The sequence below is a fragment of the Oncorhynchus kisutch genome, unplaced genomic scaffold (assembly GCF_002021735.2).
Source record: "Oncorhynchus kisutch isolate 150728-3 unplaced genomic scaffold, Okis_V2 scaffold2865, whole genome shotgun sequence".
Classification (NCBI taxonomy): domain Eukaryota; kingdom Metazoa; phylum Chordata; class Actinopteri; order Salmoniformes; family Salmonidae; genus Oncorhynchus; species Oncorhynchus kisutch.
In genome coordinates, this window is record NW_022264810.1 from 1 (window position 1) to 15000 (window position 15000).

Consider the following 15000-nt stretch of genomic DNA (forward strand, 5'->3'; position numbering starts at 1 on the left):
GTCCCTCTCTCTCTCTGTCTGTCCCTCTCTCTCTGTCTGTCCCTCTCTCTCTCTGTCTGTCCCTCTCTCTCTCTGTCTGTCCTCTCTTCTCTGTCTGTCCTCTCTCTCTCTGTCTGTCTCTCTCTCTCTCTGTCTGTCCCTCTCTCTCTCTGTCTGTCCTCTCTCCTCGTTGTCCCTCTCTCTCTCTGTCTGTCTCTCTCTCTGTCTGTCTCTCTCTCTCTCTGTCTGTCTCTCTCTCTCTCTGTCTGTCCCTCTCTCTCTCTCTGTCTGTCCCTCTCTCTCTGTCTGTCCCTCTCTCTCTCTCTGTCCCTCTCTCTCTCGGTCTGTCCCTCTCTCTCTCCTGTCTGTCCCTCTCTCTCTCTCTGTCTGTCCCTCTCTCTCTCTCTGTCTGTCCCTCTCTCTCTCTGTCTGTCCCTCTCTCTCTCTGTCTGTCTCTCTCTCTCTCTGTCTGTCCTCTCTCTCTCTCTGTCTGTCCTCTCTCTCTCTCTGTCTGTCCCTCTCTGTCTGTCCTCTCTCTCTCTGTCCCTCTCTCTCTCGGTCTGTCCCTCTCTCTCTCTCGTCTGTCCCTCTCTCTCTCTCTGTCTGTCCCTCTCTCTCTCTGTCTGTCCTCTCTCTCTCTGTCTGTCCCTCTCTCTCTCTGTCTGTCCCTCTCTCTCTCTCTGTCCTCTCTCTCTCTGTCTGTCTGTCCCTCTCTCTCTGTCTGTCCCTCTCTCTCTCCAGAGGTATCAGTCCCTCTCTCTCTCTCTCTCCAGAGGTATCATCTCTCTCTCTCTCTCTCTCTCTCTCCAGAGTTATCAGTCTCTCTCTCTCTCTCTCTCTCCAGAGTTATCAGTCTCTCTCTCTCTCTTTCCGCCCCTCTCTCTCTCTCTCCAGAGTTATCAGTCTCTCTCTCTCTCTCTCTCCAGAGGTATCAGTCTCTCTTTCTCTCTCTCTCTCTCTCCAGAGTTATCAGTCTCTCTCTCTCTCTCCAGAGGTATCAGTCTCTCTCCAGAGGTATCAGTCTCTCTCCAGAGGTATCAGTCTCTCTCTCTCTCTTCCAGAGGTATCAGTCTCTCTTTCTCTCTCTCTCTCTCTCCAGAGGTTATTCAGTCTCTCTCTCTCTCTCCCAGAGGTATCAGTCTCTCCCAGTATCAGTGTATCTTCAGACTTACCCAGCATCGTTGTCCCGTCCTCTTCAGTCCTTTGGAAGATGTGAGTAAGACTGTGTCTGAACTGAGAGAGAAACTAGAAGACTTCCTTAAGGAGAATGGACCAAGATCTCCACTACAGGTGTGTTGAAAACAATAAGAACATCAACTTTAGACCATTGAAAGTTCCCTACTAGTCATATACATGTGGAATAGGGTCTGATGATAACATTCCCTCTCTCTGTCAATGTGTTTGTGTGTCTGTAGTGAATATAGTGGATGTCTACTGCCTCCAGAGCCCAAGACCAGAGAACAGTTGTTACAATGTGAGTCTCTTATTGTGAAGTAACTAACAGTCTCTTTTTACTGACACTCCTAACAATCCCTCTATAAATATATAGCAATAGTAGATCTAATCAAAGACTGGGTATCTATCTGACTCCTCATATTTCTCTGATTTGATCTCTGCTGTGATCTAATCAAAGACAGGGTAGATACAGTATCTGACTTAACTTATTGTTCTGACTCCCCTCATTGGTCTCTGCTCTTCTCCCAGATTCCTGTCAGCTCACACTGGACCCAAACACAGCAGGCACACACCTCTCTCTGTCTGAAGGGAACAGAAAGGTGACACGTACACGCCAAGGCCAACCATATCCTGACCATCCAGACAGATTCACCAACTGGTGTCAGGTTCTGTGTAGAGAGGGTCTGTCTGGACGCTGTTACTGGGAGGTGGAGAGGACTGGTGGTGTTGATACAGCAGTCTCATATAAAGACATCAGCAGAACAGGGAGAGATAGTGGATTTGGATTCAATAACCAGTCCTGGAGTTTAGAGTGCTATAGTGGTGATTATTGGTTCAGACACAATAATGTTGAGACTGAAGTATCAGGCCCTCAGTCCTCCAGAGTAGGAGTGTACCTGGATCACAAGGCAGGTACTCTGTCCTTCTACAGTGTCTCTGACACAATGACCCTCCTCCACAGAGTCCAGACCACATTCACTCAGCCCCTCTATCCTGGGTTTTGGCTCTATGGTTATAATGGTACTGCTGAGCTGGTTAAACTGTAGTAGGGTCCACATAGATACTAGTCATGCTGGTGTAGTCTATAGCTGAGCTGGTTAAACTGTAGTAGGGTCCACATAGATACTAGTCATGCTGGTGTAGTCTATAGCTGAGCTGGTTAAACTGTAGTAGGGTCCACATAGATACTAGTCATGCTGGTGTAGTCTATAGCTGAGCTGGTTAAACTGTAGTAGGGTCCACATAGATACTAGTCATGCTGGTGTAGTCTATAGCTGAGCTGGTTAAACTGTAGTAGGGTTCACATAGATACTAGTCATGCTGGTGTAGTCTATAGCTGAGCTGGTTAAACTGTAGTAGGGTCCACATAGATACTAGTCATGCTGGTGTAGTCTATAGCTGAGCTGGTTAAACTGTAGTAGGGTCCACATAGATACTAGTCATGCTGGTGTAGTCTATAGCTGAGCTGGTTAAACTGTAGTAGGGTCCACATAGATACTAGTCATGCTGGTGTAGTCTATAGCTGAGCTGGTTAAACTGTAGTAGGGTTCACATAGATACTAGTCATGCTGGTGTAGTCTATAGCTGAGCTGGTTAAACTGTAGTAGGGTCCACATAGATACTAGTCATGCTGGTGTAGTCTATAGCTGAGCTGGTTAAACTGTAGTAGGGTCCACATAGATACTAGTCATGCTGGTGTAGTCTATAGCTGAGCTGGTTAAACTGTAAACTGATTTGTTATTAATTAAAATTCAATACAATGTTTTAATCTTGTACATTTCCATGAATCATGATGTCTGGTGTTGATGTATATTGGTTGTCATTCAGAACCATTGATATGTTTTCTCAGTTGGTTCTCTGTCTCTCTGTAATTCTCCTCAGTATCATTGATCAGCTTGTTGGCTCGGTCCTAATTGATGTGTTCTCTGTCACCTGGAGCTGCATGGAAAATGGTCCAGGAACTAAAGGACAATTCAGGACTAGTCAGCCCACTACAAGCTGGTATCACTTACTTTCTACTAAACTATATGGTCTGGTTTCCCAGACACAGATTAATCCTAGTCCTGGACTAAACAGTATGTTCAATGTAGATGTCCAGGAAACCGGCCCTAAATGTGTCATCTTTCATCCTCCCATACTGCTCAGTCCAGCAACATTAAACCTGTCCAGCAGGTGGTGCTGTTGACCAAACAATAAAACCAGCAGATATCTTGACTTGCCACTCAGTATATCAGTAATGTTCAGAATAGTACTTTAATATCATTGGAGATTGATGGTCTTTTTAATCCACTATCCAGAGTCAGGAACAGATGAAGTTAGGTCTGCTACTGTTCAGTGATTAAATATGATTTATGGTGATGGGAAATAATAAAAAACACTCAACTTCATCTAGTAATAGTTTTCCTTTGTTATTTATTCCAAGGTGTGTCTTTAACTTGTAAATGTATTGTGTGGAGGTGAGCTAGTGGTGTGGCTGATAGAATAGAATGAAAAGGGAGGAGGGGAGGAAGAGGGGAGGAGTGAAGGGCTGTTCAAGAAACCAGATGAGGAAGAGGAAGATGTTCATGGGAATTACTGTCTCTGTTCCAAATGGTTCCCTATTCCCTACGTAGTGCACTACGGTGCTTCTGACCAGGTCTAAAGTAGTGTTCTACATAGGGAATAGGGTGTTGATTTATTACAATATCATGTTTTAGTGTTTGGCACAAAAATATATTAGATCTCCACCCCCCCACTTCCTGTCTGTCATCCCCCAGTTCTGTTAAGACTTCCTCTCATTGAACTGGGCCTCATTCTAAATGGTCACTTTGTATTGATAGTCCATACTGGTCTTTACTATGGTTCTACATACAGTATCTGTATTGATAGTCCATACTGGTCTTTACTATGGTTCTACATACAGTATCTGTATTGATAGTCCATACTGGTCTTTACTATGGTTCTACATACAGTATCTGTATTGATAGTCCATACTGGTCTTTACTATGGTTCTACATACAGTATCTGTATTGATAGTCCATACTGGTCTTTACTATGGTTCTACATACAGTATGTGTATTGATAGTCCATACTGGTCTTTACTATGGTTCTACATACAGTATCTGTATTGATAGTCCATACTGGTCTTTACTATGGTTCTACATACAGTATCTGTATTGATAGTCCATACTGGTCTTTACTATGGTTCTACATACAGTATCTGTATTGATAGTCCATACTGGTCTTTACTATGGTTCTACATACAGTACCTGTATTGATGAGGGCATCATCAAGCTGCACAAAGAAAGCCAGGGACTGCAGTGTGCTCCAGTCTCCAGCAGGGGGCACTAAAACCCTATGGACCTGAAAGGGACTGCAGTGTGCTCCAGTCTCCAGCAGGGGGCAGTAGAACCCTATGGACCTGAAAGGGACTGCAGTGTGCTCCAGTCTCCAGCAGGGGGCACTAAAACCCTATGGACCTGAAAGGGACTGCAGTGTGCTCCAGTCTCCAGCAGGGGGCAGTAAAACCCTATGGACCTGAAAGGGACTGCAGTGTGCTCCAGTCTCCAGCAGGGGGCAGTAAAACCCTATGGACCTGAAAGGGGAAGTGAGGAGTAAAAATCAAAGGTGAATTTACATTGATGTTTCCACGGAGACATGAATCATATCCACGAGGCACCAAACCGAAGAATATGAACTGAAACACTAAGGGACTAACTGAACTAAAATAATTCTGTTGCTAAATGTTTTGCTACAGTGTTCTCTAACGAATAACACCCTGGATTCAAATACTATTCGAAATCTTTCCAACACTTTGAGCATTTCCTTTGTCCTCCAGGTGGGCGGGTTTGTTTGTACTTTTAGGACTTTTCTATTGGTTCCATTACAACAAACTCAATCAGACACTTCTTATTAAATATTCAACATTATTAACGTTACTTCTCGAAAGTGGTCTGAAATCAAGATGACTGCAGGTCTGAATCCCAAACTAATGGGGGGAAATGGATCCATCTAATAAGATGGTATTTAGAGGTATGAACCTTCCTATTGGGGTGAACCATCCCCTTAACATACAGTACCAGTCAAAGGTTAGGACACACCTGCTCATTCAAGGGTTTTTCTTTATTTTTACTATTTTCCACATTGTAGAATAATAGTGAAGACATCAAAACTATGAAATAAAACATATGGAATCATGTTGTAACCAACAACGTGTTCAACAAATCAAGTGGAGGCCAGGTCATCTGATGCAGCACTCCATCACTCTCCTTCTTGGTCAGGTAGCCCTCACACAGCCTGGAGGTTTGATGGGTCAAATGATAGATTCCTGACAGTGTCACTGCAGAATGCTGTGGTAGCCATGCTGGTTAAGTGTGACTATCATGGTGGTGCCCCCGGTAAAGCACCATCACACCTCCTCCTCCATGCTTCACGGGGGAAAATACACATGCAGAGATCATCTGTTCACCTACTCTGCTTCTCACAAAGACACAGCAGTTGGAACCAAAAGTTTGGACTCATTAAACCAAAGGACATATTTCCATAGTTGTGGTTTCCTTGCAGAAATAGAAAGTCATTCACATTTCACTTGATGTTGAGGTGGTGTGATGGTGTCGGGTGCTTTGCTGGTGAGACTGTCTATGATGTATTTAGAATTCAAGGCACATTTAACCAGCATGGCTACCACAGCATTCTGCAGCGATACGCCATCCCATCTGGTTTGGGTTTAGTGGGACTATCATTTGTTCTCACCTGATTGTCTATGAGGTGTATCAGGTGTGTCCCAACTTTTGACTGATTCTGTAGTTTCTGTAGTGCAGAAAGTGTGATGCTGTCCTAGTTCTGCTCTGTGTCCTGATCCAAGGAAAGACTCATCTCTGGACACTCTCACATACCCTGTTACCTACTGCACTGCTCCCCACCTGCTCTGGTCTGTCTCTCCCAGTCTGGTACAGGTGTCCTCTCCTGCTCTGGTCTGTGTCTCCCAGTCTGGTACAGGTGTCCTCTCCTGCTCTGGTCTGTCTCTCCCAGTCTGGTACAGGTGTCGTCTCCTGCTCTGGTATGTCTCTCCCAGTCTGGTACAGGTGTCCTCTCCTGCTCTGGTCTGTCTCTCCCAGTCTGGTACAGGTGTCCTCTCCTGCTCTGGTCTGTCTCTCCCAGTCTGGTACAGGTGTCCTCTCCTGCTCTGGTCTGTCTCTCCCAGTCTGGTACAGGTGTCCCCTCCTGCTCTGGTCTGTCTCTCCCAGTCTGGTACAGGTGTCCCCTCCTGCTCTGGTCTGTCTCTCCCAGTCTGGTACAGGTGTCCCCTCCTGCTCTGGTCTGTCTCTCCCAGTCTGGTACAGGTGTCCTCTCCTGCTCTGGTCTGTCTCTCCCAGTCTGGTACAGGTGTCCCCTCCTGCTCTGGTCTGTCTCTCCCAGTCTGGTACAGGTGTCCTCTCCTGCTCTGGTCTGTCTCTCCCAGTCTGGTACAGGTGTCCCCTCCTGCTCTGATCTGTCTCTCCCAGTCTGGTACAGGTGTCCTCTCCTGCTCTGGTCTGTCTCTCCCAGTCTGGTACAGGTGTCCTCTCCTGCTCTGGTCTGTCTCTCCCAGTCTGGTACAGGTGTCCCCTCCTGCTCTGATCTGTCTCTCCCAGTCTGGTACAGGTGTCCTCTCCTGCTCTGGTCTGTCTCTCCCAGTCTGGTACAGGTGTCCTCTCCTGCTCTGGTCTGTCTCTCCCAGTCTGGTACAGGTGTCCTCTCCTGCTCTGGTCTGTCTCTCCCAGTCTGGTACAGGTGTCCTCTCCTGCTCTGGTCTGTCTCTCCCAGTCTGGTACAGGTGTCCTCTCCTGCTCTGGTCTGTCTCTCCCAGTCTGGTACAGGTGTCCTCTCCTGCTCTGGTCTGTCTCTCCCAGTCTGGTACAGGTGTCCTCTCCTGCTCTGGTCTGTCTCTCCCAGTCTGGTACAGGTGTCCTCTCCTGCTCTGGTCTGTCTCTCCCAGTCTGGTACAGGTGTCCTCTCCTGCTCTGGTCTGTCTCTCCCAGTCTGGTACAGGTGTCCCCTCCTGCTCTGGTCTGTCTCTCCCAGTCTGGTACAGGTGTCCTCTCCTGCTCTGGTCTGTCTCTCCCAGTCTGGTACAGGTGACCTCTCCACTCTCTCTCTCCCCGTAGCTTTGCTCTCCTACATCACACATTTATGACTTGTTGACTGATCTGCTGTTGGACTATTTGATTAGTGATTGTTACTATGTTTGTATTATTATTTAGGATTGTTTTTAGCTCATTTAATGAGGGTTCAGCGTTGTGTTGGCTACATGTCTTAGATTGCTTAGTGCTGTGTTTCTCTCAGATCAAAGATGAGGCAATAAAGGATCATGTTGTTGTTCATGTTGCTGTTCATGTTGCTGTTGTTCATGTTGCTGTTGTTGTTCATGTTGTTGCTGTTCATGTTGTTGTTCATGTTGTTGCTGTTCATGTTGTTGTTCATGTTGCTGTTGTTCATGTTGCTGCTGTTCATGTTGTTGTTCATGTTGCTGTTGTTCATGTTGTTGTTGTTCATGTTGCTGTTGTTCATGTTGTTGTTGTTCATGTTGCTGTTGTTCATGTTGTTGTTCATGTTGCTGCTGTTCATGTTGCTGTTGTTCATGTTGCTGTTCATGTTGCTGCTGTTCATGTTGTTGCTGTTCATGTTGTTGTTCATGTTGCTGTTGTTCATGTTGCTGTTCATGTTGCTGCTGTTCATGTTGTTGCTGTTCATGTTGCTGTTCATGTTGCTGTTGTCTATCCTTGGCTTTCACAATGTTGGAGATACTTTTAGAGCCCGTTGCTCTGTGAATGAGGAAATATATGACTGTTTCTCCCTCGAGTTTTGGGAGAAACCACACGCTTGCTCCATAAATGCACGTGAGATCTATGCACATTTCTCCCAAACAACATGGGAGAAATGGGACTCTTGCTCTGACATGTCAGGACTGTTTTCTTGGTACTGAACCGTGTCTCTGGACTTTCCACATCTCCTGAATGTTGTGACGTTAAAGATTCTGGTGACGATGGATTGTCCTTCAAGTGCTGTCTATAAATCCACATGTTGGATCCATCTAGACTGGCCATTATCTTGCTGCTTCTACGGTCTGGAAATGTGCGATCTGACCCAGGTCCTGACATTCTGTCCAATGAAGTAGTCAGAGCGGCCTGTAGTTTCTGCATGTGAATGTAATAAGTCTGCTGCTGAATTATGATTCTGTGGATATATGGATAAAACCTGCCCACCCTGATGTATTGATGCTTTCTGAAACCTGGCTACAAAAATCTATTAAAGACAAAAATATTGGCATAAATGGTTAGAATGTTTTAGGTGCAGATGGTCGATCTAAGGGTGGTGGTGTTGCTGTTTACGTAAAACACAAGTTCTCAGCGGTCTGACTTCTACTAAACCTCAGCAAGTTGAATATCTGTGTTTGAACCTTAACCTTGGCTCCTGTTTAAATATGGTTGTATCTTGTTGTTATAGACCATCTGATACTGTTTAAATATGGTTGTATCTTGTTGTTATAGACCATCTGATACTGTTGGCTCTCTGGATTGTATTTTCAGATTATCACAGCATGTCAACTCTGAGTTTGTCCTGATGGGTGATCTGAATCAGGACTGGTTAACATCTAGCTCTGATCAACTCTACATTCTATACAATACCTATAATCTCACTCAGATTGTCAACAGTGTAACGAGGTTGAACATAAAGTCTCCTCTGAAATCCTCTTTGATTGATTTGATCTGAACCAAAACTCCTCATCGTTTTAATGCTTCTGGTATTTGATCACTGTGCTATTGCCTGTGTGAGAGATGGTCAAATTCCTAAACATCCTCCACGTGTCATTACGAAAAGAAACAGGAAGCTGTTTGATATTCCAGGTTTTTTACATGATGTATCCAGAATTAAATGGAATAGAATGGAATTAATCCCTGATGTTGAATGAGCCTTTTCTTACTTCCACAATGCTTTCCAGGATGTACGCAATAGGCCCCTTTAAATAAATTCAGGATGAAGGGCAGAGAGAATCCCTGGTTTACTGAGGAACGTACTAAAATCATAAGGGAACTAAATGCTACGTGGGATAAAGCAAGAGGGTCTGGTTCAGCAGATGATTGGATGGCTTTTAAATGTCTGAAATATGGGTGTGGCTTTGATCTGAAAAGTGAAAGCAGACCACTACCTGAAATCTACTTCAGATCATTTAAATAATCCCTCCACATTCTGACAAGTAGTGAAAGGTTTGGAGTGAAAAGAAGATTCACAGCTTCCCTAACTATTGTTGGTCGACACTCAGGAAGTAACTGAGAGAACCTCCATTCTGAAGGCCTTGAATCAGCATTTTATAGATGCAGGCAGTTTATTTAAAAATGCTTTTGTACTGCCTCTCCTGAAAGGTGGAGATCCTTCGCTACTTGACAACTATCGTCCCAAATCAAAACCGTCTGTTCTGTCAAAGGTCCTGGAGTCCTTAGTTAGTAGGTCCTGGAGTCCTTAGTTAGTAGGTCCTGGAGTCCTTAGTTAGTAGGTCCTGGAGTCCTTAGTTAGTAGGTCCTGGAGTCCTTAGTTAGTAGGTCCTGGAGTCCTTAGTTAGTAGGTCCTGGAGTCCTTAGTTAGAAGGTCCTGGAGTCCTTAGTTAGTAGGTCCTGGAGTCCTTAGTTAGTAGGTCCTGGAGTCCTTAGTTAGTAGGTCCTGGAGTCCTTAGTTAGTAGGTCCTGGAGTCCTTAGTTAGTAGGTCCTGGAGTCCTTAGGTAGTAGGTCCTGGAGTCCTTAGTAGGTCCTGGAGTCCTTAGTTAGTAGGCAGCTAAAGGCCTCCAAGAAAACAACTTCTTTAATGCAGTCAGGCTTTAGGTCTGGACACAGCACTGTTTAAGCTACATGGACGGTTTTACATGGATGCAGTCAGGCTTTAGGTCTGGACACAGCACTGTTTCAGCTACATGGAGGGTTTTACATGGATGCAGTCAGGCTTTAGGTCTGGATACAGCACTGTTTAAGCTACATGGACGGTTTTACATGGATGCAGTCAGGCTTTAGGTCTGGACACATCACTGTTTCAGCAACATGGAGGGTTTTACATGGATGCAGTCAGGCTTTAGGTCTGGCCACAGCACTGTTTCAGCAACATGGAGGGTTTTACATGGATGCAGTCAGGCTTTAGGTCTGGACACAGCACTGTTTCAGCAACATGGACTGTTTTACATGGATGCAGTCAGGCTTTAGGTCTGGACACAGCACTGTTTCAGCAACATGGAGGGTTTTACATGGATGCAGTCAGGCTTTAGGTCTGGCCACAGCACTGTTTCAGCAACATGGACGGTTTTACATGGATGCAGTCAGGCTTTAGGTCTGGACACAGCACTGTTTCAGCAACATGGACGGTTTTACATGGATGCAGTCAGGCTTTAGGTCTGGACACAGCACTGTTTCAGCAACATGGAGGGTTTTACATGGATGCAGTCAGGCTTTAGGTCTGGCCACAGCACTGTTTCAGCAACATGGACGGTTTTACATGGATGCAGTCAGGCTTTAGGTCTGGACACAGCACTGTTTCAGCAACATGGACGGTTTTACATGGATGCAGTTAGGCTTTAGGTCTGGACACAGCACTGTTTCAGCAACATGGACGGTTTTACATGGATGCAGTCAGGCTTTAGGTCTGGACACAGCACTGTTTCAGCAACATGGACGGTTTTACATGGATGCAGTCAGGCTTTAGGTCTGGACACAGCACTGTTTCAGCAACATGGACGGTTTTACATGGATGCAGTCAGGCTTTAGGTCTGGCCACAGCACTGTTTCAGCAACATGGACGGTTTTAAGTGACATCCACTGTGCTCTTGACAAGAAGTGTGTCTGTCTTTATTGATTTTTCCAAGGCTTTTGACACTGGAACATGCTGTGTTAGTGCAAAGGTTAAAATGTTGTGGAATTACAAGTCATGATCTAGATTGGTTAATAAATTACCTATCAAATCATACACAACTCCATAGAGTTGTGCTCAGGTGTTCCGCAAGGTTCTATTTTGGGACCACTGTTGTTCCTTTTTGTATACAGCACTGTTTCAGCAACATGGAGGGTTTTACATGGATGCAGTCAGGCTTTAGTTCTGGCCACAGCACTGTTTCAGCAACATGGACGGCAGGTATGATGTACATTACTGGCATCAGGCTTGTTTTTCTCTGGAGGCCAGGAAGGAGCTGGTATGATGTACATTACTGGCATCAGGCTTGTTCTCTGGAGGCCAGGAAGGAGCTGGTATGATGTACATTACTGGCGGTTTTAGATTTTAGTGATGTTATATATATGCAGGCCTCAGCCACGACCCTGAGAGCACTTGATTCAGTGTATCATGCAGCCCTCAGGTTCATTACAAATCAGAAACGTCTAACACATCATTGTGATCTCTACAGCGCTGTTGGCTGGTGGTCATCTACCTTGCGTAGGTTTAAACACTGGTATGCACTGATTTATAAGGCCATATTGTAGGCTTAAACACTGGTATAAACTGATTTATAAGGCCATATTGTAGGCTTAAACACGGGTATACACTGATTATTATTGGGTAAAATACCATAGTTATTTTTTAGTCAGGTCAGTAAATAAATATAAATTACGGTCCCATTCTGATTTGCTTCTAACAGAACCAAGAGGTAGAACAGGTCCTGGTTCTAGTTCTAGTTACTAAGCAACGTGGTTCTGGAATTCTCTCCTGAACATTTTAAAATGTGATGATCTAGTTTCCTTGGTGGAGTTTAAACACTTGATCGATGTCTATATCATAGAAGAGTGTTATTGTCTTTAGGCCAGCTGTTATTAGTCAAGATGTTTGTGTTTGTAATGTAATATGTAATTGTTGTACTGTATGTGTGTTTATAGTGTTGTTTAATGTTGTGTTAAATAAAGGTAAAATAAAAACTATAATAAAAAATCAATACAGATACTGTATGTAGAACCATAGTAAAGACCTGTATGGACTATCAATACAGATACTGTATGTAGAACCATAGTAAAGACCAGTATGGACTATCAATACAGATACTGTATGTAGAACCATAGTAAAGACCAGTATGGACTATCAATACAGATACTGTATGTAGAACCATAGTAAAGACCAGTATGGACTATCAATACAGATACTGTATGTAGAACCATAGTAAAGACCAGTATGGACTATCAATACAGATACTGTATGTAGAACCATAGTAAAGACCAGTATGGACTATCAATACAGATACTGTATGTAGAACCATAGTAAAGACCAGTATGGACTATCAATACAGGTACTGTATGTAGAACCATAGTAAAGACCAGTATGGACTATCAATACAGATACTGTATGTAGAACCATAGTAAAGACCAGTATGGACTATCAATACAGATACTGTATGTAGAACCATAGTAAAGACCAGTATGGACTATCAATACAGGTACTGTATGTAGAACCATAGTAAAGACCAGTATGGACTATCAATACAGATACTGTATGTAGAACCATAGTAAAGACCAGTATGGACTATCAATACAGATACTGTATGTAGAACCATAGTAAAGACCTGTATGGACTATCAATACAGATACTGTATGTAGAACCATAGTAAAGACCAGTATGGACTATCAATACAGATACTGTATGTAGAACCATAGTAAAGACCAGTATGGACTATCAATACAGGTACTGTATGTAGAACCATAGTAAAGACCAGTATGGACTATCAATACAGGTACTGTATGTAGAACCATAGTAAAGACCAGTATGGACTATCAATACAGGTACTGTATGTAGAACCATAGTAAAGACCAGTATGGACCATCAATACAGATACTGTATGTAGAACCATAGTAGAGACCAGTATGGACTATCAATACAGATACTGTATGTAGAACCATAGTAAAGACCAGTATGGACTATCAATACAGATACTGTATGTAGAACCATAGTAAAGACCAGTATGGACTATCAATACAGATACTGTATGTAGAACCATAGTAAAGACCAGTATGGACTATCAATACAGGTACTGTATGTAGAACCATAGTAAAGACCAGTATGGACTATCAATACAGGTACTGTATGTAGAACCATAGTAAAGACCAGTATGGACTATCAATACAGGTACTGTATGTAGAACCATAGTAAAGACCAGTATGGACTATCAATACAGGTACTGTATGTAGAACCATAGTAAAGACCAGTATGGACTATCAATACAGGTACTGTATGTAGAACCATAGTAAAGACCAGTATGGACTATCAATACAGATACTGTATGTAGAACCATAGTAAAGACCAGTATGGACTATCAATACAGGTACTGTATGTAGAACCATAGTAAAGACCAGTATGGACTATCAATACAGATACTGTATGTAGAACCATAGTAAAGACCAGTATGGACTATCAATACAGATACTGTATGTAGAACCATATTAAAGACCAGTATGGACTATCAATACAGATACTGTATGTAGAACCATAGTAAAGACCAGTATGGACTATCAATACAGGTACTGTATGTAGAACCATAGTAAAGACCAGTATGGACTATCAATACAGGTACTGTATGTAGAACCATAGTAAAGACCAGTATGGACTATCAATACAGGTACTGTATGTAGAACCATAGTAAAGACCAGTATGGACTATCAATACAGATACTGTATGTAGAACCATAGTAAAGACCAGTATGGACTATCAATACAGATACTGTATGTAGAACCATAGTAAAGACCAGTATGGACTATCAATACAGGTACTGTATGTAGAACCATAGTAAAGACCAGTATGGACTATCAATACAGATACTGTATGTAGAACCATAGTAAAGACCAGTATGGACTATCAATACAGGTACTGTATGTAGAACCATAGTAAAGACCAGTATGGACTATCAATACAGGTACTGTATGTAGAACCATAGTAAAGACCAGTATGGACTATCAATACAGGTACTGTATGTAGAACCATAGTAAAGACCAGTATGGACTATCAATACAGGTACTGTATGTAGAACCATAGTAAAGACCAGTATGGACTATCAATACAGGTACTGTATGTAGAACCATAGTAAAGACCAGTATGGACTATCAATACAGGTACTGTATGTAGAACCATAGTAAAGACCAGTATGGACTATCAATACAGGTACTGTATGTAGAACCATAGTAAAGACCAGTATGGACTATCAATACAGATACTGTATGTAGAACCATAGTAAAGACCAGTATGGACTATCAATACAGATACTGTATGTAGAACCATAGTAAAGACCAGTATGGACTATCAATACAGGTACTGTATGTAGAACCATAGTAAAGACCAGTATGGACTATCAATACAGATACTGTATGTAGAACCATAGTAAAGACCAGTATGGACTATCAATACAGATACTGTATGTAGAACCATAGTAAAGACCAGTATGGACTATCAATACAGATACTGTATGTAGAACCATAGTAAAGACCAGTATGGACTATCAATACAGGTACTGTATGTAGAACCATAGTAAAGACCAGTATGGACTATCAATACAGATACTGTATGTAGAACCATAGTAAAGACCAGTATGGACTATCAATACAGATACTGTATGTAGAACCATAGTAAAGACCAGTATGGACTATCAATACAGATACTGTATGTAGAACCATAGTAAAGACCTGTATGGACTATCAATACAGGTACTGTATGTAGAACCATAGTAAAGACCAGTATGGACTATCAATACAGATACTGTATGTAGAACCATAGTAAAGACCAGTATGGACTATCAATACAAAGTGACCATTTAGAATGAGGCCCAGTTCAATGAGAGGAAGTCTTAACAGAACTGGGGATGACAGACAGGAAGTGGGTGG

General features: G+C 43.1%; 1 protein-coding gene across 1 annotated transcript; it reads left to right on the top strand.

The window, feature by feature from the left end:
- The first annotated feature begins 1217 nt into the window (after nt 1-1217).
- On the top strand, nt 1218-2280 carry LOC116370961 (tripartite motif-containing protein 16-like protein). Its single transcript, XM_031819916.1, has 3 exons — nt 1218-1269; nt 1395-1453; nt 1684-2280. The coding sequence occupies exons 1-3, from the start codon at nt 1247-1249 to the stop codon at nt 2199-2201; spliced, it is 600 nt and encodes a 199-aa protein (XP_031675776.1). The 5' UTR covers nt 1218-1246; the 3' UTR covers nt 2202-2280.
- Nucleotides 2281-15000: the final 12720 nt, after the last annotated feature.

Excerpts from the sequence above, each read along its gene's own strand:
- LOC116370961 (XM_031819916.1), top strand. The coding sequence starts at position 1,247 with ATGGACCAAGATCTCCACTACAG. Across the intron at positions 1,270-1,394 it reads GACCAAGATCTCCACTACAG|TGAATATAGTGGATGTCTAC; the intron begins GTGTGTTGAAAA and ends GTGTGTCTGTAG. Across the intron at positions 1,454-1,683 it reads CAGAGAACAGTTGTTACAAT|ATTCCTGTCAGCTCACACTG; the intron begins GTGAGTCTCTTA and ends CTCTTCTCCCAG.